A 25,593-nucleotide genomic window follows, 5' to 3' on the forward strand; every position below is an offset into this window, starting at 1 on the left:
GACTTAAACGTGAAGCAGCAGCTGTTAACGAACGCACTCAAGGATTAGTTACAGCACAGATAAGGTTATCCTGCACAGTATACTCTAACAGATAAGAGGTCAAAGAACGATAAACCACAGATATCGTTGCGCAGCTGATCAACTCATGAACACAAACGTACAGCGGCTGCGTCAGCAACCATTGTAAACGGGTCTACTGAAAAAGAGGAACGACGTCGATGATAAGAGAAGTAATTAACTTTGTTTTATACGTGGCACTCTATCGCCGTGAGAACCACTCTATAATCCGTTTCTTCGTTCCCTGATTTTTATTCTTCTTCAAATGTTTTGTGGCACCAGCATACAGCCATTGTCTCTTGTATGCTGGAACTCCAAATATAAAGGAAGCTAGCGTTGTTTCAGATTACGCACCTCTAGTAGAAATGACTTCAAGAAGCTTGCTTTGGAAGTATGAAGACAAATGTAGCGAAGAAATCACTACAGATTTTTGAACATTGTGCTGGAGTGCTGCCACAATTAGTCTTTTAGATCATTTGTGCAACACGTAATGCTCTATGATGAGGTACTTTAAAAGCTATGAAACAATTCCTTATACTGATTGATACAAATTGCGTATTACTTACGACCTCATGTTGCAAAATTTAAATGTGCTATAGGTTCCGTCTGAGCAGAAATAGTTTCAGGGAGAAACATTTTCAACATAGCTTTGTTATCTGTCAGACGTCTGATATCGTCAGATAAATCACCAAAACTTCTGATAATGCCATTAATGCACCGTACTTAAGAGCCAAATACGATGAATACTTTGAATTGCTAACGATTACAATCAATTCCACCTTCGAATGGCTTTTTGAAGCAAAATGACACTTGATGGGAACTATATGTTATTTATAGCTCACAATTGTGCACGAAGGACGTTTCTTTGTAAAAGATCGATGAGCACTACAACATTAAAGCATAGTATACGTATTATCGAATGGGAACAGACAACATATGTGAAGTTATTGTTTCGTTTATCTACTTTACTTAAACCAGCGACTCGCCCCGGCTTACTTCATTCATTGTTTCTATTCTTCGTGTTACTTGAAATTTTATTTATAATGTATTCTTTCTGAATTTTCATCTGCCGTTTTTTGTCCATGACGCGACAAGAATTTGTGTGTTAGATGTTTGTATGACCATTAAATATTTGACGACTACGCTCCAAAACAAGGTATGTCACGTAACGAAAAATACAATTCTGACACCATTGGGCAGCCAATAGAAACAGATTATTTAGTCTTTCTTTACAGTTCAGCATTTTCAGGATTTCTAATATTACGAAAAATAAAAAAAAATAATTAAAATCACATGCACGAAGATTGCAGTCGTTCTGTTTTAAAGACAAAATAAAAGAAAATGAAACAGTTAATACCATGGTTAAAATCTTACGGCAAAGGGTTAGAAATTACATTTAAACCAATTAACGTCATAAATATAACGATCAAAACAATTTCGATGAAGACTTGAAAATAAATATTATCACACCTGACGAGATTCAAAACCACAACCCTTTGCACAGGAACGTAGACTGACCACTACGCCACAACACCTCCCTGTGTACTATTTTTTACGCTCTAGAATATTAGGCGGCATTCCGAATTTCTTTCTTCGTCGATTTCTCGCAAACGTGGGCCCACGGATGTGAATGGCTGCAGGATGTGATACCTGGGACCCAACTAACTTCACCGAACAGATGGTTTTGAAGATTCGATCCCATTCATGTGGACATCTCGATGCAGGCTGAGAAGACTCCAAAACTTGAAATTAAGTTTTTTCTTCGTGATCCGATTCCGAGAAAATAAAGGCTGTATGTTGCCCCAGGCTATGCCCAAGTTACGTGTGAAAATCCTTGAAAATTCGCTCAGTAGTTTTAAAGAGTAGTACACTATGTCTTCAAAAGTATCCAGACACCCCCCAAAACATACGTTTTTCATATTAGGTGCATTGTGCTGCCACCTACTGCCAGGTACTCCACATCAGGGACCTCAGTAGACATTAGTCATCGTGAGAGAGCAGAATTGGGCGCTCCACGGAACTCACGGACTTCGAACGTGGTCAGGTGATTGGAATTCTCGTGTACAGACATATGACACGAGTGACACCCACACTTCCAAACATCCATAGGTCCACTGTTTCCCATGTGATAGTGAAGTGGAAACTTGAAGGGACACGTACAGTACAAAAGAGTACATTGACTGACAGACAGCTGACAGTCGAGTAGGGTCGTAATGTGTAATAAGCAAACATCTATCCAGACCATCACACAGGAATTCCAAACTGCATCACTATTCACTGCAAGTACTATGACAGTTAGGCGGGAGGTGACAAAACTTGGCGGGTGCTCGTAAGCCACAGATCACGCCGGTAAATGCCAAACGACGCCTTGCTTGGTGCAAGGAGCGTAAACATTAGACGATTGAACAGTGGAAAAACGTTGTGTGGAGTCACGAATCACGGTATACAATGTGGCGATCCGATGGCAGGGTGTGGGCATGGCGAATGCCAGTGAACGTCATCTGCCACCGTGTGTAGTGCCAACAGTAAAATTCGGAGGCGGCTTGCAGCCCTTGTTTTGCGTGGCACTATCACAGCACAGGCCTACATTGATCTTTTAAACATCTTCTTGTTTCCCACTGTTGAAGAGCAATTCGGGGATGGCGATTGCATCATTCAACACGATCGAGCGCCTGTTCATAATGCACGGCCTGTGGTGGAGTGGTTACACGGCAATAACATCTCTGTAATGGACTGGCCTGCACAGAGTCCTGATATGAATGCTACAGAACACCTTCGGCATGTTTTGGAACGCCGACTTCGTGTCAGGCCTCAAAGACCGACATCGATACCTCTCCTCAGAGCAGCACTCCGTGAAGGATGGGCTGCCATTCCCCAAGAAACCTTCCAGCACCTGATCGAACGTATGCCTGCAAGAGTGGAAGCTATCATCAAGGTTAAGGGTGGGCCAACACCAGGTTTAACAAGGAAGAAAGTCATTTTCCATCAAGACAATGTACGCCCGCACACATGTGCCGTCGCCATGCCAAAATTACACGAACTAAGGTATGAATTGTTGGCACACCCGCCTTATTCACCTGATATGGCTCCGTCAGACTTCCATCTCATCCCAAAACTGAAAATTTTTCTTTATGGACGAAGATTCACTTCAAACGAAGGATTGATATCCGGAGTTGACAAGTATTCTGCAGACCTGGAGGAAACTCATTTTCGAGATGGGATCAAGACACCGGAACATCGGTGGACCAAGTGCATTAATCTACAAGGAGGCCACATTGAAAAATTAAAAAAAGTTTCAGTGATGTAAGTACTTTTTTTCTATTCCGTTCCAAGAACTTTTCAAACCACCCTCGTATTAGTATAGATGACATGAGACGAGAAAGTTCGCTAATCTAGTTGTTTGTACATATATGGAATGGTTTCTTCTAGTTAAATTCATATCTACGAAGATTCGTACAATCAAACCACCGGAGAAGAGCTTGACTAGCTTACTACCTACACTTCGTGTACTTTAATTACCAGTTGCGTTCTGTCCTCTGCTGTGCAGAACTAAGTAATCCACTTGTAGGGCATCATTTAGTAATTCTTCTATAAATAAAATTTGCTTAGGATTTGACGATACTCTCGACATGTGCAGAAAGACGTAGTTTTGCTTGTTATAAATTAAGCCGATCATCCATATGAGTCAGGAAGAACAGTAAAAGGAGGACGGAAATTTATGCAACTCCATGAACGATTTCCATCCGGGTAGACACTATCTCCAGACTACATCGTTGGTGTAACAATTTTGTGTGATATGTTGAGTCTCACGAAACTACTCCCTACGTATCAGGTGAGAAACGCGAAAAATCACCGAAATTTACTTTTAGAATGTTTCCCTACGTAGCAGTACCTGAAGAAGAGTTCTGGGTGTTTAAAGCGGATAACTGAACATTTGGTTCAGAAATATGATAATTTTCACAAACTTACAAACTTTACAATCATTTCAGCAGAATCTTTTAGGTAACTATCAATTTCAAGTCGCCAAAACTGCTAAGTTTGAAAATTCTAACCATGAACTTTTCAGTGAACAATCTTTTAACCATAGGAACTCGCACTCTGCTTGGGAACTATACATCTTGTTCAAAAATTGTATTTTATATCAGCCTCACAGTATCGAACGACAATCTTAAAAAAGAAGTACCAGGTGGTTATGACTTAAGTGCAACTACTCTTGAAGGTCCACTGTGTGCTGTAATAATCATATGGCAGCGAAACTTGGCAGTATACTAATGGAGAACCGATTTACGCTGGAAAAAAATTAGTTCCAATTGTAGCCACCAGGAGCAAATGTGGTGTTTTAAAGCATCTCGTCAGCGGCTACAGTCTCATATCGAACAAACTGTGTAAGTCGTAGTTAATAATAAAATCAACATTATGCCATTTTCACTTGTTTGACCTTCTCTGCCCATGTCCTGTTACTAAACCATTACACATGAAAACATTTCTACACATCTTTCTTGCATTCACAGTGCCATATTTGTCCCTGGTGGCCACAATGGGAACTATTTTTCCGGTGTAAATTGATTCCCCATTAACGTATTAGAAATCTACCAAGTTTGCTGTCATATTGAGACTACAGACCACACTGGACCTCTGTAAGTGCACCTTAATTGTAACCATCCGGTACTAAACACAGCATTGAATATCACACGTGACACGCCCAGCCCGCCATCTTTCGGACTTACATTCAAGGGTCTCTCTACAGTGAGCTACTCAGTACACATGCTCTAGCATCAATCACAATAATTACACATAAGAATACATGGTAAGGCATACAAGCGTTTAGTGGAAGCTTTTTTACAAGTTTAAAGTTTGATGTTGTAAAAAATTATAGTATTTTCTACATGGTACAAGGGCAGAACTATATACTTAAGTTAGGCACATCGAAGTTTTCGGCCTGTTATTAGGTCTCGACGAAGTAATTTCGTATGTATCACATTAATCTCGACTGACTGCTATTTTTCTTGGCGTTACTACGTACCATTTTCTTGTTCTAGATTTACCATACTGCTCCTGGAGCCCTATCATCCAGCTTTACTTAAGAAAATTGTGCACGTATATTTCCGTGTTTTGAGTGTGTTTAGAATTTTGTGTTGGAGACGTAAACATTTTCTAAAATCTACACTCAAGCTGGCTAGTTGGCTATAACACGACCTTCAATCAATTCCTGTGTGGGCTCTCAATTCTCTGTATGCTTAGCTAATGCTACACCCGTCGCGTTGTATGTTAGTACAAAGAAACTAAATAAATTAATGGAAAACGACAAGAATGAAAGAGAGATGTAGCGTAGAAATTTATAATCTGAACTGAATATTAAATCGCGTCTCTCTTCACTTTCAGTTCGCAGGGGGAAAAAAGACATTTTACACGTACGCAGATTCTGTATTGTATTCCCTAAAATACAGAATAAAGTTGAAATAAAACTTGCAGAAGTTGGTACGATGATTGAAATGTTAACAATATAGTCACTAGGAACAATGTTATTTGTGAATAAGCTTCTTCCACATGATTCAGTGCACTGCGCCAGAATTACAGACAGTATCAGCAGGATGGTTTGGAAAGAAAACGGGAGATACAAGAAATACGGTGCGTATGCAGTTTCATAACTTACCCAATTCCATGGGGTACAGCCACGTGTTGACGTCGAGAATGAGGTCCATCTTGAAGGACTCACTCTCGCAATGCAGGCGGCTCACTGCACAGACAAGAAAAGAACGAGAGTAAGCAACAAGTCAAAAGAACGGTTACGCCGTTTCCGGCGCTTAAAGACACTGACTGCTGACGCTAATAACATAAAAAGCTACAACCTCGAACTGCAGTTCCTTACATCACCAAATTAGCGACCAACAATCCATAAATGAATTATTTGGACAGGCGAGTGTAACGAAATCCGATCCACTGTGAAAGAAGCGGAGCGCTTAGGCCGCAAGCGCAAGGATTAGCACAACCCACGCGGCTATGGAAAGGACGAAACGAGCGGGCGAGGCAAGTCAAGTCAACTTCCCGGTTGTTTGTTGTCAGCCGCTGTTAGCAGGCGGGGAGGGGAGGGTGATGTTGCGGTCACGCTGACGTCACAGTCAGCTGACTGCGCAGCTGCCAGCGCGGCCGCCGCCGTGGCCTTCCTCGGAGAGCTACGCCGAGCAATGTTCCCCAGGTCCGGAGTTGCAGTACAACTCAGGAACATCGTTTCAAATCTGTGTCATGGAGTGTTCTCTTGTGAAAAAGACAGTTTTAAAACTACGTCACTGTTTTTCAGACTTAACCGGTCATATAGCGAATAGTGAAGCAGCTCCGTAACTGTTACCGTAAACGTATCTGAGTAATTTCAATGGTACGAGTTAACACTTCCAATACAGCCACCTGCTTGGACAGGGAGCAGATTCAGGAATTACAACGACGTTGGTGCGCCTATTACGTAAGTTACATAGCAACGAGCACTGCAATTGTAATGTCCTCCCGAGGGTCTCAGTTAATGTCTGTAGTGTATTACGTCATAAGCTGTGCGTACGTAAGGCATAAATGGTCAGCGTAGAGGCCGCGATTCGTTCTTTCCGAAAATTTGCACGTTACTATAAAGATGCTGTGAAAACAAAAACTCACTTGTACTTGTGTGCTAAGACAGATGGTAAATCAAGACACTGCGTGGTATTTAGATGTCCGTGTCTTAAGTGAAACACAACGGAAAAATACTGATGCCAGTCCCCTTTCATTTGGGGAAGATAGCAGATTAAGTCGTAGCTGCTCTAGACGAAAGAAAACGTTATATCGGTACCCAGGTTTACACCCACTAAGTACTAATGCCGAAAGTGGAAATGATTTAAAATGTTCAGCAGTATTAATTATTTCCCCTCTTCGACGAACTATCCCAGAGTGTTCATTATGAACACAGTGCTCCTTCAGTTTAAAAAGAGTAGGAAATCCATGGGCCATGGGCTTTTGTATGAAGCTTTCTTGAATAATATTCACCTTTGAAGCGAATAAGCAAAACTGCGGAAATCCAAATTAGGAAGGCTGGATAGATAATTGAATTTGGCTTCTCTAAAACAAAATCCAATGTCTTATAAGAGACCCCCATCTCCCTCTCTGGTCATTAAATATAAAGCGTGCGGTCCGATTCAGACAATGTTCGCAAAAAACTGTTGTAATTTAATTTGCATATTTGGTATCTTGTGAACAGATTCCTAATTTATCGAAGAAGCGCAAAACTGCCAAATACTGGAATTTAAAAAAAACTGAGTATATGGCTGGCAGTGACTTTTCATTTGCCGATAATCTATCTTAAAAGTGCCCTGGGTGACTGCAAACGCCTGTCAAACTAAGTTTTCTAATTATCTGTGCATCGAGCTCGAAAACATGTGATGATTCATGTAATACACAATGTGACAAAGGTTCCCGATACGCAAGAAGTGCGATTTCTCAATGGCAGCGATGATTATTATGTACGGTTTCTTCACCATTTGAAGAGAGTGGGTGGGACAGTCACTTGCCATTACAATTCAGTAACTACAAACATACACCGAAGCTGCCATGACAAACTCATTTGGTACCTCTTACAAGAAAGCCAAATAGAACATTAAAAAATCTACGAGGAAATTCTTATTTAATTCGCTAATTCTGAACAATAGCCACTGCACTTAATACATTTCTTTCTCGTTCCAATGGCTTCTGGCGTCCGCATGATCAACCCCACGTGCCTCAAGGAGATCTTCATTTGTGGGAAGAAGCTGACGTTTCATGACAACTTTAAGTGACACGTGACAATATTAATGACGTAGCGCGGGTGTTCAAGAACTTGGAGGCAGACTGCTGAAAAGTCTTTACAAACTTTTAGCCGGAGTACTGGGGCGCTGTAAGATGGAAGAATAAGTTTCCGATTTTCAAAGTTGGTCCGACAGTATCATGGCCCTAACTCAGGAATTCTTCGGCATACGACTTCCCAGTGAGGGTTTTTTTGTAGGCTGCGTGCCACCCATTTCAAGACACTCGGTAAGATAAACGACATAGGCACCACTCTCTCCTTTGTTACAAATCGGATTTCCATCCGGCGGGTCAAGTGCTCTCAGTTTCAACAACACACTATCCCTTCTGCAATTTGGTTGGAAATTCTGGATATGATATGACATCCGTCTCGTATGTATCCTATAACAATGAGATGCAAACACCGAAAGGTCCATCTCCGAATTATTGAACCGTTTCTTTGAAGCAACAGAAACGATGTGCCATCTGTTCCTCTGTCATGGACCACGGTAACTTCCTCAACTGAAAGTGTTCTTGCAGGATGGCGTAATTTAAAGGCGCAGAAAAGAGTCAGACCTCTTCCGTCTGGCTGTATGTATGTAAATCGCTCGATAAAAAGAAAAGTCAACTTGTGCAGGAAACATGCCCGAGTCTGAGACTGAAAAATACGAATTAAGTATTTCCCAAAGACACTGACTAGCGATTGTCACCCACTGAGAAAATTTTGTTGTTGAGAATACGCTCATCGCATTTCTCAGCATTACTCCAACGTCTCGTTACGCTAAAGTGGTTTAAACCTATAGAAAAACATAAGATGTCTTTACTACAGCGGAGAATTGTCTCTGGAAATAAAAGAACAGAAACAGATTGTGACGTATTCACTTGTACATTCATCCTCAACTGCGAAAATAAACAGTGAATTAAATCGACAGCAAGACTTGTGCGTCTTATGACCACTGTTCATCACAACCGCCGATTCAGGGACGCCTTTTAGCCTTATACGACTAGTGTGGAAGACAAGTAGTTGCTGCTGACGTGGCGGCAAAGGATCCCGAGGAGGTGGTTGCGAAATGAGGTGGTCTTTTTCTCCTGTTGTAAAGAGCGGAAGCAATGCCAAGGCCGCGACATGTGACCCAGCATTGGTGCCGGCGTGACAGCCGCAAAATCAGTTACACGTGACACAATTTGCAATCGCGTCGGCAACTTTTAGGCAGTTGTTCGCAACGATACAGTGAACGGTCTCAGCTTAGAAAGATCAAACATTCTCATAGTGTGCTGGGCCACGATATGAATCTATCAGCAAAATCTTCACGGAACCAACATCACGACAGTACACACATATGGCAATGAGTGGAATCGTAGCTGGATTTCCTAATTTACGAAAGAGCGTAAACTGTTTCAGTGTGGTTAACAGGTTATCTTTCTCACAGCAGGATCTAAGAATAATTTATTTTCGTAAATGAAACACGATAATCTGCTTTATAAATTTGACTAGACCGCGCTTATCGTTACCATTTTAATAAGTCATTATTATTTAAACTCGTGCTATGTACAGACAAATGACTTATGGAAAGGAAGTTAAAATTTAATGAGCCGTCCACCTAGACGTCTACTCAGTCAGATGGAAAAGGGATGGGGACTAAAATCGGTCCACACCCTAGCAATAAGCCCGTGCTCGCCTCCACGACTTTGGGAAACGTGGGTGGGCGGACGAGGATTTATAGTCCGCCCCCTTCTGACGACCTATTCAAAGCACGTAACTACTGCGCCACTTCTCTCTGTAAAGATAACATCTGAAATTTTCTTTGGCATTCCAAATGCTGCTATACAGAACAGGAAACCTGATCTTTCACATAAAGTTTATAACAAATTCATCCGTATGGGAAAATCGAAGATGCAGTGAATTTGTTGTTATCCTATGACCTGCCATGCTCTGCTACTATACAGGTTGATTACAATTAACTTTAAAAAAAAAAACCGAAGCGACGTAGATGACGCTGAGACAAGTAAGTTGATACGCGACACAAACTCGAAAAATGGATGACAACTGCTGAAAATGTGGCCAGTTGATCCTACCTTCACCGGTAGGGGGGGGGTTCTACACATCGCTCCGCTTGGATACTCTGTCTACGAAAACCTTTTGTAAAAATGATCTTTTGTAACTATGAGAAAACCTGTTTTAATTTTGTGCTTCTTTCATTTTGTCCTTTTTCGTTCAGACTTTTTTAGTAAAGAGCACGTAGGTCATTTAATGGTAGCGATGCAGTTCGGAAGCCTATACTTGTTTACTTGTGACCCAATGCAGTAGGTTTTTGTTGTATTATACTTTACAATCAACCAGCGGCCGTACCTCAATGTAAACACACAATTGTCTAAGGCAATGCAAATAAGTACTGCCTGCCAGGTGCAAGACTCAAACCCTGAGCCCCACGCGCCCTAGTCGGAGCCATAACGACTTGAATACTTGACTTGGGATGATCAGGTGCGACAGATCGATAGGCTCCACGGCTGCACGTGCAGGGAGGTACGTCATCTGGTGACGTAGATATTCAGCAATTGGTCATCCACTTTTGGGGTATTTTCCGACATTCGCGGTCCCATGCGTCTTATATCGAATTACTTGTCTCAAGTCATCTACGTCGCTTTGGTTTTTTTTTTTTTTTTTTACACATTAATAAGAATCAATGTGTATAACGATACTGGTAAGTTGGCATGATCTTCTGGCGCACTACGATATGCAGTGGCTGCACAAGTAAGAACGGCTAATGCCTCAAAGAAGGAACTTTTTCAACGACAACACAGTTTTTAGTATCCACCTACATCTACGGCTGGTCAAAGGGTATTTTTTTCCATACCTTTCATCAAGATTACTGCGCTCGGAAGGTGAAAAACATGAGTGCTTTTTTACTCGAGAGGAAGCTACAGTTACTGTATTCTATCCTTCATTCTCCACACATGTGAGCGAAATGTAGGAGATACGCTTTAGAAGCTTATTCCCCGAATTTCCTTAGCAGATCTTCTCGTTTTCCTTATGGCGTCTAAAAATACAAATTTCTCAATGTTTCAGTTTCACTCACAGACACAGGGCAAAGAAACCTGATCTCACTCCCTCCGCCCTTACTCGTATATGCTTGATATCCCTATAAGCAGAAGGATCCCACGCACTGTATAGCAGTATTCTACTGTAAGTATATGTATACAACTTTTTTAGTAGACAACTTTCAGAGTCTGAGTATTCTACTAACCAATGGATGCCTAAACTGAACTAAAGTGATGGTACCATTGACACCTCCACATCCCCAAGCATATGAATGACACGACTGATCTATTGATGACTAATTAATCTTATTGTCAAGTGTTACTATATTTTCATTTTTTGTGGAATGCATTAAGAGACAGCTGTAAATGTTTAGTCTAAGTTGACAGTGTGGGTTACCACTGTTGGATTTACACTGGCTACATTATAGGTCGTTACGCACTTCTGTTAACAGCTGGCTTCGATTAACACTTACTTTAAGCCTCTCAACAGGTATGCGCATACAGTTCTGGAGCTGTGTGCGTCTGTTTCGATGATGCTTTCGTATCAAATAGACGGTGGAGTGGGGGGGGGGGGACTCACAACCTCTTTTTGAAACCTTCAACTTCTTACTTCATACAGTTCTTCTTTCGAGCGAAGCTTAACAGTTCAAGTAGGGAAAGGATGCCGTAACCAGCGGGCAGTGAATACAGCTGTGTCCACATGCGCTGCTATACGTAACCAGTAGGCTGGACGGCTGTGAAGCCTGGAGCGGAGGGCGCCAATTTCGGCGAGGAAACACTGCTGCCAAGGCCGGCGCGGCGGCACCCGCAAAGGAACAATGACGGCGGGGATTTCCTCTGATCTCCTTCCTCGCCGACACCAACTGCGGAGAACTACTGCGCTGTACTCACTTCGCTTCAAATGAGACAGGTGTTCCATTGTCAGCAATCGGGCTTAGTACACCATATATATGTACCACGAAGGAATTATCCGATAGGGACGGAAATCGGTAGATTCTGATGTACATGTGCATACAAACGAATGAGTACAATTTCAGAAGAAATAGATGATTTATTCAAGAGAAACAGCTTCACATATTGCGCAAGGCATTAACGAACTGGTCCACCTGTGGCCCTTATGCAACAATTATTTGGCTTGGCATTGATTAGTAGAGTAATTGGATGTCCTCCTGAGGGATATCGTGCCAAATTCTGTCCAACTGGCGCGTTACATCGTTAAAATGCCGAGCTGGTTGGAGGGGCCCCGACCACAATGTTTCAAACATTCTCATTTGGGAAGAGAGCCGGCAACCTTGCTGACTAAGGCAGGGTTTGGCAAGCATGAAGACAAGAACTCTCGCGATGTGCGACCGGGGATTATTTTACTGAAAAGTAAGCCCAGAATGGCTTTTCATGAAGGGGCGCACAATATCGCTGACGTACTGCTTTGCTCTAAGGATGCTGAGGATGACAACCAAAGGGGTTCTGCTAAGATTCGATAATTCATCCTTGTGCTCACAAAATCAGCACTGGAAGATACGAGCAGGGCGAAGAGGGGTCTCTCGTCATGGAACAAAGTATCACTGTTGGGCAACAAACACTGCACCACGGGATGGACCTGACAGTCAACATGCTCACACAATACTTGGCTGTAAAGCGACCTATTAGAGTAAGCATGGGACCACAGAATATAATGATATGGCTGCTGAAATCATCACCCAAGCCCCCTGTTCCCCATTTCCACTCTCGGCAAACGTAAACTCTCAGACTGAAACAGTGTGAAAGCATGACCCATCCTATCAAATGACATTCTCCCATTGCCCCATACTCCTAGTTTTATGGCTTCCGAATCACGTTTTTCAGTTACAGGCATTTTCATCACTGATAGTGGCTTTGAAATTCTAGCTCATCCTAAAAATCCCTAATTATGATGCTCCCTTTGTGTTGTTTTTGTGCTGACAGGATTCGCGAGTGCGACATTAAGTTCTGTAGTGAATTTTGGGGCTATCGTGCTCTTATTTTCTGTCAAAATCCTCTTCATCGCCCGTCTCTCGCAATCACTCAACCCACACTTTCGTCCGCGTTGTGACTTGATTGTTGTTGTTGTTGCGGCCTTCAGTCCTGAGACTGGTTTGATGCAGCTCTCCATGCTACCCTATCCTGTGCAAACTTCTTCATCTCCCAGTACCTACTGCAGCGCACATCCTTCTGAATCTGCTTAGTGTATTCATCTCTTGGTCTACCTCTACGATTTTTACCCTTCACGCTGCCCTCCAATGCTAAATTGGTGATCCCTTGATGCTTCAGAACATGTCCTACCAACCGATCCCTTCTTCTGGTCAAGTTGTACCACAAACTCCTCCCCAGTTCTATTTAATACCACCTCATTAGTTATGTGATCTACCCACCTAATCTTCAGCATTCTTCTGCAGCACCACATTTCGAAAGCTTCTATTCTCTTCTTGTACAAACTATTTGTCGTCCATGTTCCACTTCCATACATGGCTACACTCCATACAAATACTTTCAGAAACGACTTCCTGACATTTAAATCTATACTCGATGTTAACAAATTTTTCTTCTTCAGAAACGCTTGGATAATGTTTTTCCGCTTTCCCGCTTTCCCGCTTTCCCTGTATAAATCTTGGATAAGATGTTTCTTAACACACCAAACCCGTCGGCAGCCTTCGTTACAGACGCACCATTCGAGCACCAACAATTTGCCACCGTTCCAATGCACTGAGCTCCGACGTAATGTACCCACAACTACACAGAGCGCTGTTTTGAGCACGACTGACGCTTGCAACATACTGAAGACATCGCACAGGTGCCGCTCGTTGCCAAATACAACAGCGCCACCTGCAGGTTTGGCTAGCATCTGCATTTACGTTCAAAGATGCGTTCCTGCGGTGTTTCCACATTTTTGTCCGACCCCTGTAGTTGCAAATGTTTGGTGATAATTTTGCGGACCAAGAGGAGGATTAATGTAGCTAGATGTGGAACGTTACGTCGTTTAATTCTTAGAATACAGTAGAAAGGGTTGCTGTTTGGCACGGAGTTCGACATCAAGTGATGGACACTTGCTCAGAATATTTCGGTGGCATTCAAGGTTAGACAGAACACTTCATTCTCGTGCAGTGACGCAGATGAGTGCTAAAGTGTGTGTGTGTGTGTGTGTGTGTGTGTGTGTGTGTGGGCGCGCGCAGCGCGGCGGTGCCTGACGGCCAACCCAGTGTCCGCTCGCGAGAGAGGGGGGGGGGGCACCTGTGTGCTGCTGCCACCCAGCCACAGACGAGCCGCGCCTCCGACAACACGCCGCGGCCTCTTCTCCTACCAGCCATTTCCAAGCCGTTCTGTTAGCAGGGAAATGCCCCCTGCGTTGTGGCGATAGATCCTTTTCTCAGTATGCAGCAGTGCTGCGTCCAGCTTTCGAGGGCTAATGACAGATACTGGTAGATTGGGGCTATGATAACGGTTCGTCAGTCTTGTCTGGATTACCTGAGAAATGCAAGGTTCCATGTGCCAGTAATGCTTCAGCGCATAGTTTTAATCTTCCAGGAAATTTCGAAACGGCGTACACTCTGTTGCAGAGTGATATATTCATTCTTCACTCAGTGTACTATTCACGCCTATCTCCTAAATGGAGACCCGCTCTGAAGCCAACTCTTAGTACAAGTTAGTACCTTGAATGAGACTTTCGCTCTGCAACGGAGTGTGCGCTGATATGAAACTTCCTGGCAAATTAAAATGTGTGCCGGACCGAGACTCGAACTCGGGACCTTCGCCTTTCGCGGGCAAGTGCTCTACCAACTGAGCTACCCAAGCACGACTCACGCCCCGTCCTCACAGCTTTACTTCTGCCAGTACCTCGTCTCCTACCTTCCAAACTGTGGCTAAGCCATGTCTTCGCAATATCCTTTCTTTCAGGAGTGCTAGTTCTGCAAGTTTCGCAGGAGAGCTTCTGTAAAGTTTGGAAGGTAGGAGACGAGGTACTGGCAGAAGTAAAGCTGTGAGGACGGGGCGTGAGTCGTGCTTGGGTAGCTCAGTTGGTAAAGCACTTGCCCGCGAAAGGCAAAGGTCCCGAGTTCGAGTCTCGGTCCGGCACACAGTTTTAATTTGCCAGGAAGTTTCAAGTTAGTACCTTGCTTTACCTGATGATGTCAATTTGGCTGTCGAACAGCAACCCCACTGCAAATTAGGAGATAGGTAACTATAGAAATACATGCATGTCTATATGCAACACACCATGCAATCGGACATTATACGTCCCCCCCCCCCCCCCTCTACCAAATTCAGAGAAGTGCCTGTTCACCTGCGTTGACCCGTAAGAGTTCAGAGGCATTCCCGATAGTTGGAATTCATTCTTTTATCCAGATAAGTTCATTATTCTGCACAATACTTTGATAGCAGATCCAGTTGTGACCATGACTGCTAAGGAGCCGTGAGGTACTGTCTTACAACAGGGAGAGCTGACAATTGTAGGCTAATGAACTGGATGAAATTTCGCACAGATGTCCGTCTCTGATGGAAAAATACGATGCTTGTTGGCTCTTAGCTCGACAAAGGGTGGTGTTTGATCAAGCTGGCGGTGAAGAGCCAACTCCACGGGCGAGTGGCGAGCGCAGCCTTCTCTCCAAGTTTCTGTATCAGGCCGAAAGTCTGCCACTGGACTTTGAAGGAAGAATATTTTCAAACACTAAATAATTTTTTTTCACAAAGTAATCAGCATTTCAATACAATAAAGTTTCAATCGCTTGTCATGGAAGCATTAGTGAAAATTAAAAATCGTCATTTGACGTGGCTTTTCTTTCATTTGTTCGTCGAGCAATACAACTGAATTTGAATACATAATAAACATATACTACATTCTACATCAAACGAATAGAACTATTTATAATTTTGTAAAGACAGACTATTTTTATGGAACTACATATTCCGCAATGCAAAAAACTTTCTTAAAAATCGGAAGGCCAACATGAACCCGCTTACGCACACCGAATCGGCTGGTCAATTATATCAATCCAATGGACTTAAATGACACGGGAGACGTTGCTTTTCTCAAAAATTACGGAATTTGACGGAAAGGACGAAAATAGGCGTACTTTAATTTTTTCAATGAGGGACCTGTGAGTGAAATGTCACTGAAATTTGTGCCTCAAAAATCCCCATGTCTCCTCTTTGCAGCTTCTACGGAAGACGGAAGACGTACGAGTATCTTTTTTTTTTCTGGCCTTAACCCCGTATCTTTACGTGTGCGGCATGTCAATTTTCTGTATTTGGCAATGTTAATGGTAGACGGTGCCCGGATGCCCTTCCTGCCACCCCTCCCCCACCGGTGCGAAACGGAAGTGGCACGTGGCACCAGCCCGATATTCACCAAGTCAGATGTGGGGAACCGTCTCAAAACCACGTCCAGTCTGGCCAGCACATCGCCATTCGCCGGACTGATACGATACGGGACTAGCGCGCTGCCCCGAATCTCGGAAGCGACGTGCTCACGCGTGCAGCTATGGGTGCTTAACAAATGGAAGAGTCAACTCAGATAGGCACTCGAAACTTACCATCTAAACTATGATAATTTCTCATAACAAATTTAAAAAAGTCATCCCTTTTCAGACACCCACGTAATCTTACCTGTTTTGCACATGATATGAAAAGATACTAAATCGGCAAGAGGGTCATGAAAATTATAATGGTGCTACAGTGCACATGAAGATATAATTTGCAATGAGCTGTCTTGAGGCGCTGAGAACCACAAGGGCATTTATTTATGCTTCTGCCATCTGTTAATCTTGTGGTGCCTCTGGTTTATCTGTGCTGAAGGCCCACATCGTATACACTAATATTTACGAAAAGCTGTCTTACTGGTTTCTCTGACATTCACCTAATTGTGGGCTCGACGACGGTGTGCTTCAAGCCTTTTACGGTTCTTAGTGCTTCAATTGTAACACTGACGTCCTTGTCTAGGGTTGGCGGAGAGCTGGACGTTTCTTTCAACAGCATTGCCTTTGAATACACTCTGGCTAGTCAAAAAGCAGCGTCTCGAAAAATTCTATTACGTCTCTAACAATATTTATCAAAAATAGTAAATTAATCCCTCTCCTCGTCTATCGTACTGTCATATTTACGGAGATTCACTACATTCATACGACTAAATCTGCTCGCTTTCCATTCGTCTGATCCACACCTTCAATTTTATTTCTTAGCTTTGTTGTTGTTGTTGTTGTTGTTGTGGTCTTCAGTCCTGAGACTGGTTTGATGCAGCTCTCCATGCTACTCTATCCTGTGCAAGCTTCTTCATCTCCCAGTACCTACTGCAACCTACATCCTTCTGAATCTGCTTAGTGTATTCATCTCTTGGTCTCCCTCTACGATTTTTACCCTCCATGCTGCCCTCCAATGCTAAATTTGTGATCCCTTGATGCCTCAAAACATGCCCTACCAACCGATCCCTTCTTCTAGTCAAGTTGTGCCACAAACTTCTCTTCTCCCCAATCCTATTCAATACCTCCTCATTAGTTACGTGATCTACCCACCTTATCTTCAGCATTCTTCTGTAGCACCACATTTCGAAAGCTTCTATTCTCTTCTTGTCCAAACTAGTTATCGTCCATGATTCACTTCCATACATGGCTACACTCCATACAAATACTTTCAGAAACGACTTCCAGGCACTTAAATCTATACTCGATGTTAACAAATTTCTCTTCTTCAGAAACGATTTCCTTGCCATTGCCAGTCTACATTCTATATCCTCTCTACTTCGACCATCATCAGTTATTTTACTCCCTAAATAGCAAAACTCCTTTACTACTTTAAGTGTCTCATTTCCTAATCTAATTCCCTCAGCATCACCCGATTTAATTTGACTACATTCCATTATCCTCGTTTTGCTTTTTTTGATGTTCATCTTATATCCTCCTTTCAAGACACTGTCCATTCCGTTCAACTGCTCTTCCAAGTCCTTTGCTGTCTCTGACAGAATTACAATGTCATCGGCGAACCCCAAAGTTTTTAGTTCTTCTCCATGAATTTTAATACCTACTCCGAATTTTTCTTTTGTTTCCTTTACTGCTTGCTCAATATACAGATTGAATAACATCGGGGAGCGGCTACAACCCTGTATCACTCCTTTCCTAACCACTGCTTCCCTTTCATGCCCCTCGACTCTTATAACTGTCATCTGATTTCTGTACATATTGTAAATAGCCTTTCGCTCCCTGTATTTTATATCTGCCACCTTCAGAATTTGAAAGAGAGTATTCCAGTTAACATTGTCAAAAGCTTTCTCTAAGTCTACAAATGCTAGAAACGTAGGTTTGCCTTTTCTTAATCTTTCTTCTAAGATAAGTCGTAAGTTAGTATTGCCTCACGTGTTCCAACATTTCTACGGAATCCAAACTGATCTTCCCCGAGGTCCGCTTCTACCAGTTTTTCCATTCGTCTGTAAAGAATTCGCGTTAGTATTTTGCAGCTGTGACTTATTAAACTGATAGTTCGGTAATTTTCACATCTGCAACACCTGCTTTCTTTGGGATTGGCATTATTATATTCTTCTTGAAGTCTGAGGGTATTTCGCCTGTCTCATATATCTTGCTCACCAGATGGTGGAGTTTTGTCATGACTGGCTCTCCCAAGGCCATCAGTAGTTCTAATGGAATGTTGCCTACTCCCGGGGCCTTGTTTCGACTCAGGTCTTTCAGTGCTCTGTCAAACTCTTCACGCAGTATCTTATCTCCCATTTCGTCTTCATCTACATCCTCTTCAATTTCCATAATATTGTCCTCGAGTACATCGCCCTTGTATAAACCCTCTATATACTCCTTCCACCTTTCTACCTTCCCTTCTTTGCTTAGAACTGGGTTGCCATCTGAGCTCTTGATATCCATACAAGTGGTTCTCTTCTCTCCAAAGGTCTCTTTAATTTTCCTGTAGGCAGTATCTATCTTACCCCTAGTGAGACAAGCCTCTACATCCTTACATTTGTCCTCCAGCCATCCCTGCTTAGCCATTTTGCGCTTCCTGTAGATCTCATTTTTGAGACGTTTGTATTCCTTTTTGCCTGCTTCATTTACTGCATTTTTATATTTTCTCCTTTCATCAATTAAATTCAATATTTCTTCTTAGCTTTAACAGAAGAAATTACAATGTTCGATTACTATTCCTATTTTGGTTGTTACTGCTGCAATTATTCTCCTAGATACTATTCTAAATTTTATTAGTGGTAAGAAATATTTGAGTGTTAGTGCTGACAAAGTACCCAACGTTTAATACATCAGAACATTGTTAAATTGGTGTTGGGCGTTGTTTAAAGGTAACTGCAACATCAGTACCACAAGATGTATCACCTGGTAACCAGAAAATACAGCTTCCAAGCAGCAATCGTTAACAGCTTTAAACACTACCTTCGCGAAATCTCTTCAAGGAACAGTTTTCATTATTCTAAACTGATCGTGTTACAAACTACATCTGAACCATTTATACATATGAACAATGTAATTATATTTCTATTACTGCTATACAACCAATATTCTTCTTCGGTGTGTATAGGTCTTTAAAATGAAATCTGTAGTTCTTCCCTGTCTCCTCTAACGATATTCAATATAATGTCATGTGACAACCTATCTATTACACCAACCTCTCGCAACTTATTTGCTCAATACTATGTACCGAATGAACAGGTGATGTCGTGCATTGGCAGTTACTCAAAGGAAAGGGTCCAGCATAAACTAAACGGTGGCACCGAGAAAAGGTCCTATTTCGTTAAGTGTGTGTCCACCATTGAGGGACCATGTCCGTATACCGAAAACAGTACACGCGGAGCACAGCTAGGGTTCTCCGCTATTGATCGCAGCGCCGCCTGGCAACATGGCGCCCTTGACATTGGCGGAGCACAGCCGCAGCGTGACGTCAGGCGGGGGCGCCAGCGCATGCGCCTTGCGGCCGTTACGTAAGATCGAGCGACCCAGATCAGCCGGCTGCCGGGCACGGGCTCTACCTGCGCAATAGCAATAACTATAGCTTTAGCTGTGGTTCCACAGCCACCACGCAGACCACCGCCAGCCTGTTTAAATGTTCTGCCAGTCGATGTGTCAAGTAAACAGCAGCGTGGGCTTGCAGCACGGCAGCCGCTTACTTCGTATCCATCTATGGGGCAAACACACCACATCTGTTCAGGATGTCCCGCCAAGATCTCTGTGGTGAATTGTGGAGTGGGTAGACAGTGGAAAGTCAAGGGCAAGCAGGCCAAATATCTTGGATAAGGAAGTCTGCCAACGCGCTGGATTGTATGTCAGGAGAAAATGGGTAAGGAGAACGATAATGACAACGTTATCAGACTCAAACATCGCTAGGAATGTTACTACAAGACTGGTTGTCAATGAGTATCATTAGCCATAGATTACTAAACCCTCGTAAAATTTACGATTGCAGCAGGGTATAAAACAGGTCATTTCGTGCTGAATGTGTGTGTAACGTGCCACTGGAAATCTAGTAAATGTGATTAACACATAAACTAAACGTTATGACTTCCTTTGAATAAATCTGGAGTAGTACAATTTACGATGGTTTAGTAGAAACGTAACACTCCCCCCTTTAGTGTTCTAGGTTTAAAGTTAATAACTTGGATTACTAGTAACTGTTAAATTCCAAGCCACACCAACTGCTGCAAAATAAAGTTTATTAAAAATTTTGAAATCTGCGATCATTATACAGTTTCCACATCCAGTAACTTAGATTATTTACAATGAAATTCCGTTGTTTTTGCTTGTGTCTGCTATTGTCAGTGTACAGTATTATGCTAAGTGTGTTTCGATTACATTGGTATCTCCGCACGATCATAAAGAAAATAATTACGTGGATTACGTTACAAGGCAGTTCTAAATTCTATGGTATATTCTCGGTTGCTACTCGTAAGGATGTTAACGGGGAAAACTGTAAACAAATAACCGTAATAGAGACTCGTGTCTTCCAAGGACTTCAACACTGTGTCTCTTGGAATGTGCAAACTTTTGTTAATTTCATTTGAGCGCTGGACGTATTCTCGGCTATGAGCTCGTGTAATTCTGTCTCAGGACTAAATTTATGAGTTGGTCAATGCAAGAGCGAAGTACACCATTCTAAAAGCAGAAAAATACTTTACCGGTATTTCAAATGGAAGACCGTGTTCTCTGCAGAGCCGTTGTGATAGATAATATTTTTTTTTCTTTGGTTAGATACATATTAAAAATGTAGACTTCTACTTTGCTAATACGAATCAAAATCTTTAGTAAAACTTGATGGTTCTAATATCGACGGTTTCACAACGTGATAATACGAATTTTGACATCCATTATTTGTGTTCCACAAATTTGAGAGGCTATGAAATACCAGCCGACCAAGACTTCACGCAAATACGAAGTCATGTCCATGTAAGTGTTACTTTGCTGTCTTTCTTCGACCACTCTACAGACTAAATGTGTGAACCACCGGGAAAGAAAGTCAAAATCTCAGTGAAGCTCAAACGTCCCGTCACATATGCAACGTGGCGCTTGGTGCCAAAGTCACAAAAGAGGCAGACAGTGGTTTTTAGTATGTATTTAAATGAAAATGCAGCAGCAAAAACCGTACATGCGAAGCACCGCATATAAATATGACTGGCTTGGTAATTGCACATTCCTAAAGGGAAGAATGCAGATTAATGTTTAACGTCCCATTGACGACGCGGTCATTAGAAATGGAACACGGGCTCGGATTTGGGAAGGTCGTCGTGTTTCAAAGGAACCATCCCGGTATTCGCTTTAAACGATACAGGGAAATCACTGAAAACGTACACCTGGATAGTAGGACGGGAGTTGAACCGCCGTCCTGCCGAACGCGAGTCCAGTGTCCTACTATTACGCCACCTCGCTGCGTTCACTTCGCTACAGATTATTACACCAATGTGTTAAGCGGACTGATTCTCTTTTCTAAATTCCACCACAACTGTTTAGGAACATTAGTGGTTTTAGAGCAAGAACCGCTTGTTTTCTTTTTACAGACACACAAGAAGGCTGAGTGAAAGCTAGAAATCTTACACTCATGACAGTTATTACCGGTATGATGTGCAAGGGGTGCCAAACCGGACGACTTGCTCTGGACAGTGAGTCACAGTTCCTCTCTCATCATTCTGTCATCGATTATGCACTGAAATCTTAGCAGCCTTCACCTTTGCTTTTAATATATTCAAGAATTTTTTTCGAAGTATACTGGAAATCCCAGAATTCAGGCAGGGTTTATACATATTCTAATGGTGCAAGTGCCATGGCAGAAGTGATAAAAGAAAACTCCATTTCGTTGCTCGTTTCCGTAATGAATAGCAATAACCACAATCTGAAAACTGCATGTTGGAGCGATTGTGTTTAATATCTCAATTGATAGATCTTCACAAATTACAGTAACTAAATGATGCCAACTCAGGGGAAGATATGGGGATGAGACAGAATGGCTCGTCATCTGACGTTTGTGGGGATGTATGTAAGAGGCTTGTGTCCTTGTGGTGGGATGCTTGGTCATCCCTCCAAGGAAACAAGCTCCAGGCAGTAAAACCGCTCCCAACTGCTTGGACAACTTCCTCCCGACCATCTCGGCGCGAGGAGGTCCTTCTGACCAGGTTGCGGATTGGGCATTGCCGGTTTAGCCACCGCTACCTGCTCTCTGGTGACCCAGCCCCGCAGTGCCCTTGTGGTCAGGCATTAACGGTGCGCCATGTTTTATTGTCGTGTCCCCGTTTTAGTCAATTTCGTGTTGTCCTGTCCCTGCCATCTACCTTACCGGATGTTTTAGCTGATGACGCTCGAGCAGCTGCTCGTCTTCTGCGTTTTATAACTTTAACTGGCTTGACCAAAGACATTTAACCTTTTTACTTATTTCATCTGCATCTTTGTCAGGTCCTTTTGATGTCCCCCCATCCCCTTGAGTTTTAGCAGGTTCCTTGTGCTCTAACGCCAGTGACTGGGCGCTAATGACCTCAGCAGTTGAGCGCCCTTAAACCCTACCAAAAAAAAAAAAAAAAAAAAAAAAAGAGACAGAATGGCTGAAAGAAGCCATCATGTTTGGACGTCCCCACGACAACACCGTGAATATGTGGCTGCCCTATTTGTTGTGTCCAAAGCGACCTGCCCACCGCGTCTATTAAGAGTGGTGTATCATTGGCAGTCACGGAAAACGGCGTAAGATTAGTGGTCCTCAGATGATATTACGAGTACCGACCTTCTAAATGGAAATGTTTCAAACCGGGGTACCCTGCAAAAGGGGTGATCGCTCACAAGAGCACATAAAGCTGCACACCAATGTGCCAAACAGCACAAAAGCTGGACACCGCTTGTTTGGCGGTGGGTAGTGCGGTCCGACGAGTCGGCACTTTGCCTCTTTTCAAATTACTCAAGTCGCCGAACGATCAGCCGATCCGACAACTAGATCAGAGCTGGTTCCGTCGTGGTTTGGGAGCATTTTTCGTACCGATACGTGGTCTCACCCACCAAGGTTACCGTGAACATGAACCAGTATGCGTGTTTGAACATCCTTGGTGACCAAGCATTACTTTTTTTCTTTTTTTTTGTATTCCTGATGAGTATCCTGTGGACACTCCCATCTTCCAAGATGACAAAACCGTACTAGTACGGTTGCACGCATACGTTTCTGGTTTGACGAACTGTATCACAACTCGACTGTCTGGAACAGCGAGCGAAACGTAGCAGTTGACATTCCCACAGTTTAGTAACACTGTGGGACCTACCGTCCACGAGTGGCTTCAGCAGGATATGGCATACCTGGAGAAACTTGTGGACACACTTTCCGGCCGAATTCAGGCCTTTATGGAGGCTACAGGCAGTGTGGCACTGTGTTTGGGTGATGCTCTCCTGCTGGTGACTAATTTCTTGTTGTGTGTCCTTATCTGCTTTCACTAGTAATTTCCCTGAACTGTATGTTAGTGAAATTCACTCGAACTCTACTTTTTGACTTATAGTCGAACTTAAACGTGAACATGAGCACCAAAAATAATAGAAAACAACTGAATTCCTCCACTGTATGCATACTGCTATTGACGCTTTGTTAGCATCTTGACAATACAGTTGCCTCCTCTGAGCAGGCAGTTCGCTACACAGTAACACAACGGGATTAGCCTTCGCACCAGGGCTACCACTACGGCTGTCGACTGCGTCGTAACCAGAAAATCATCGTGCTGTGGGAAAAGGGACAGCATGGTACCTCGGGCAATGAAGTTGTCGACGCTCTCGATAAGAGTGCCATCGTCCACGGGATACGAAGTACGAAAATGTTCCTTGCACAGACCACCTGCAAGGCGAGGGGCTACAGATTAGAACCTTGCGCTACAGTGAGTGGCGCCTATCCATTGCTAAGCACAACAGACTGTTTCTTATCACCATGTTCCGCTTCAACCACGGACGGTTCCGAGCGCATATCTATGTGACTGTGGCACTGAGGACAAAGACCACATCATTCTCGGCTGCCCACAGTGATAGCACGCGACAACCTAGGTGGTTGGTGTTTAGTGGAAAACAGCTTCCTACACTGTGTAGATACTCCTCGCAGCGCATTATGTATCACTGATTACTCATATACACTGAAATGCCAAAGAACCTAGTATAGGCATGTGTATTCAAGTACAGAGATATGTAAAAAGGCAGATTGGGGCGCTGCGGTCGGCAACAAGTGTCTGGCGCAGTTGTTAGATCGGTTACTGCTGCTATAATGACAGGTTATCAAAATTTAAATGAGTTTGAACGTGGTGTTATAGTCGGCGTACGAGCGATGAAGTGGGGGATTTTCCAATACGATCATTTCACGAGTGTACCGCGAATATCAGGTACCCGATAAAACATCAAATCTCCGACATCGGTGAGGCCGGAAAAGGGCCCTGCAAGAACGAGACAGACAATGACTGAAGAGAATCGTTCAACATGGCAGAAGTGCAACCCTTCTGCGAATTGCCGCAATTTCACTGCCGGACCATCAAGTGCGAGCGTGCGAACACTCAACGAAACATCATCGATACGGGCTTTTGGAGCCGAAGATATCCTTGATGACCGCACGACACAAAGCTTTACGCCTCGCCTGGGCCCGTCAATACCGACATTGCACGGTTGATGACTGGAAACATGCTGCATGGTCGGACGAGTCTCGTTTCAAATTGTATCGGGCGGATGGACGTGTAATGGTATGAAGAGAACCTCATGAATCCATGGACTTTTCATGTCAGCACGGGACTAGTCAAGTTGGTGGAGGCCCTGTAATGGTGTGCGGCGTGTACAGTTGGAGTGATATGGGACCCATGGTACGTCTACAAATGACACTGACAGGTGACACGTACGCAAGCATCCTCTCTGATCTCCTGCATCCATTCACGTCCATTGTGCATTCCGACGAACTTGGGCAATTCCAGCAGGACAATGAGACACCCCACACACCCAGAATTGCTACAGAGTGGCTCCAAGAACACTCTTTTGAGTTTAAATACTGGTCACGTGGTTGAATGGACCATGTCCGAAGGCCACAATAAAAGAAAAATACGAAATAAAAAACAGCTGTTGAGTGATCGGCCACGACTGCCAAGCGGCGGTCTCTGAGCTCTTCCCGGCAGTGCAGCGCGGCCTCAGCGAGTGCCTGGTCACGGTGCTCGCTCGTCACAGCTCGTTGCCGCTTCTCGGAATTTCGGAGGCCTCACTGACAACTTCTCGCGTTCCTCCGTCTTCAGTGAGT

The 25,593-nt window shown here is 43.3% G+C and overlaps 1 protein-coding gene across 3 annotated transcripts in view; it reads right to left on the reverse strand.

Annotated features, from left to right (window-relative positions):
• Window positions 1-25,593, reverse strand: part of LOC124608822 (DNA-directed RNA polymerases I, II, and III subunit RPABC3) — a 483,494-nt gene that overhangs the window by 236,293 nt on the left and 221,608 nt on the right. For 2 of the 3 annotated variants that reach the window (XM_047140017.1, XM_047140018.1), the window contains exon 2: window positions 5,711-5,794. In XM_047140017.1, coding sequence (XP_046995973.1) covers window positions 5,711-5,794 — 84 coding nt within the window. Of the gene's footprint in view, window positions 1-5,710; window positions 5,795-5,906; window positions 5,932-25,593 lie in introns of those variants that run through there. The other variant, XM_047140019.1, reaches the window with a different exon arrangement.

This window comes from Schistocerca americana, chromosome 1 (genome assembly GCF_021461395.2).
Source record: "Schistocerca americana isolate TAMUIC-IGC-003095 chromosome 1, iqSchAmer2.1, whole genome shotgun sequence".
NCBI classification, from domain to species: Eukaryota; Metazoa; Arthropoda; class Insecta; order Orthoptera; family Acrididae; genus Schistocerca; species Schistocerca americana.